At 39.5% G+C, this 2347-nt stretch overlaps 1 protein-coding gene across 1 annotated transcript; it reads left to right on the top strand.

The window, feature by feature from the left end:
* Positions 1-806: 806 nt before the first annotated feature.
* On the top strand, positions 807-1310 carry LOC106870141 (uncharacterized). The gene has a single exon (XM_014916133.1). It carries the CDS (start codon positions 807-809, stop codon positions 1308-1310), a length of 504 nt encoding a protein of 167 aa, XP_014771619.1.
* Positions 1311-2347: the final 1037 nt, after the last annotated feature.

Here is a 2347-nt window from a genome sequence, read left to right as displayed (position 1 = left end):
GTATGTATATATATATATATATATATACATACATACACACACACACACACACACACACACACACACACACACATATATGTATGTATTACTGAATACATACATACGAATTGCCTGTTCACCGGTAGTCTGCGATTTGACGAAGTGGAGATAACCCCGTCAAAGCGCCGGCTGTTAAAACATGAAAGTCATAGACAGGCGAGACAACTCGGTTCAGGTACGTGATAAACAAGCTAACGACATACATTGTGTACAAAACAAGCAAAGGAATTACATCGTGTATGTGTGTTCGAAAATGTTTACAACACTAGCGCTGCTTCTAGTTCATATTTGAATATATATATACAATTTAAAAATAGGATAAAATCTTTATAAGAATTTATCAAGTAGTTAGCGTGAAAAACCTCATAAGGGAAAACTTTATCAATTATTCCCTTTAAATATATTTATTTATATTAAGGACATTACTATATATAAATGCCTCACACTAGGAAGGACTCTTAAAGTTAAAACTACTATAATAAACTCATTATACTGTGTATATAATGTGTATATTATAATGTGTTTATCATAGTAGTTTTGACTTTAAGAGTCCCTCCTAGCGTGAGGCATTTATGTATAGTAATGCCCTTAATATATATATATATATATACACACAAGAAGTCAAAAGTTAGCATTTTCACCGTAACATACCTTTATTATCACACTGACGTCTGCGCATGCGTGCTTATAGTTGGTACTATTTTAGTCATGTGATCGAAGTTTGAGCCTGATTGAGCCATTTTTCTTTCTGGCTTTACAGTGTAAGCATGGCTGCTCGACTATCAATGTGCACCAAAGAAGAACAAAGAGCTGTGATCCTATTTCTCTGGTCGGAAGGTGTGTCAGGTTCTGAAATTCATCGGAGACGTTTAGCACAATATGGGGACAGTGCACTACTGCGTAGCAGTGTGTATGAGTGGATCGAGATGTTTAAAAGTGGCCGGACAAGTGTGATGCATGAAGACGGAGCAGGACGGCTGTTAACCTCTACCGCTGACGAAAAGATTCACCAAGCTCGAGTGATGGTAATGGTGAACCAGCGAGTTATCATCAATGAGGTAGCTCGGTTTTTGCAGATTAGTCATAGTTCTGCCTATCAAATCATCCACGATATGTTTGGCTTCCATAAAGTCTGTGCAAGATGGGTGTCAAGAAAGCTTACTGCAGGGCACAAACGCAAACGTCTTAAAGTCTACAAACGTTTACTCGGTCGCTACAACAATGGGGGCAAGGAATTTTTGAGCAGAATAGTCACAAGAGATGAAACGTGAGTCCATCATTATGAGGCAGAATCCAAAAGACAGCGTATGGAGTGGAAACAGCCTGGCTCGCCAGCGACAAATAAATTCAAGACTCAGTCTTCCGCGGGAAAGTTGATGCTCACCCTTTTTTAAGATTCAAAAGGGCCTATCCTGGAAGACTACTTGGATCAACAGAGCAAGATACAGCGCTTTGCTAGCTACCAAACTGAAGCCAGCAATTCGCACCAAACGCCGAAACCTGTCGAAAAAGGTTTGCATGACAATGTACGCCCAGTTGTCGGCTGTCTATTTACTCCTCATTTCGAACATTCAATGACAATACGAGTCTTCAAAGACAGTTGCTCCCATAAATTCTAAAATAAAATTTAGGATTTATGGAGGGTGAAATTTGGGAACAAAAACATGACAGTGGAGACATACAAGGAAACCGAACGAAAACAAACAGGCTGTTATATGTATTGTTGGCACTCCGTCGCTTACGACGTCGAGGGTTCCAGTTGATCCGATCAACGGAACAGCCTGCTCGTGAAATTAACGTGCAAGTGGCTGAGCACTCCACAGACACGTGTGCCCTTAACGTAGTTCTCTGGGATATTCAGCGTGACACAGTGTGACAAGGCTGACCTTTGAATTACAGGCACAACAGAAACAGGAAGTAAGAGTGATAGAAAGTTGTGTTGAAAGAGTACAGCAGGTTTCGCCACCATCCCCTGCCGCGTTGGTATCAAGTATTATTTTCTTTTGTGTTTGCTCGTGACCACATTAGATGCAACACATCAGTTTGCATACTAAAAAACCCCGTACAGATTTTTCGTTTTCTCCCTCCTAACCTCTCTCTCTTTCTCTCTCTCTTTCTCTCTTTCTTTCTTTCTCTCTCTCTTTCTCTCTCTCTTTCTCTCTCTCTCTCTCTCTCTTTCTCTCTCTGTCTCTGTATATATATATATATCGATTAGATATTTATGTTATGATTTTTAAGGGATATTAATAGGTTTGTCACTGATGGAGATCTATTAGGCTTAAAACTAAAGTGTTCATTAATTCTAGTT

Source organism: Octopus bimaculoides, chromosome 3 (genome assembly GCF_001194135.2).
Source record: "Octopus bimaculoides isolate UCB-OBI-ISO-001 chromosome 3, ASM119413v2, whole genome shotgun sequence".
Classification (NCBI taxonomy): Eukaryota; Metazoa; Mollusca; class Cephalopoda; order Octopoda; family Octopodidae; genus Octopus; species Octopus bimaculoides.
This window is presented reverse-complemented; position numbering and strand designations above follow the sequence as displayed.

Coding starts and splice junctions, on each gene's coding strand:
- LOC106870141 (XM_014916133.1), top strand. CDS start 807: ATGGCTGCTCGACTATCAATGTGCACCAAAGAAGAACAAAGAGCTGTG.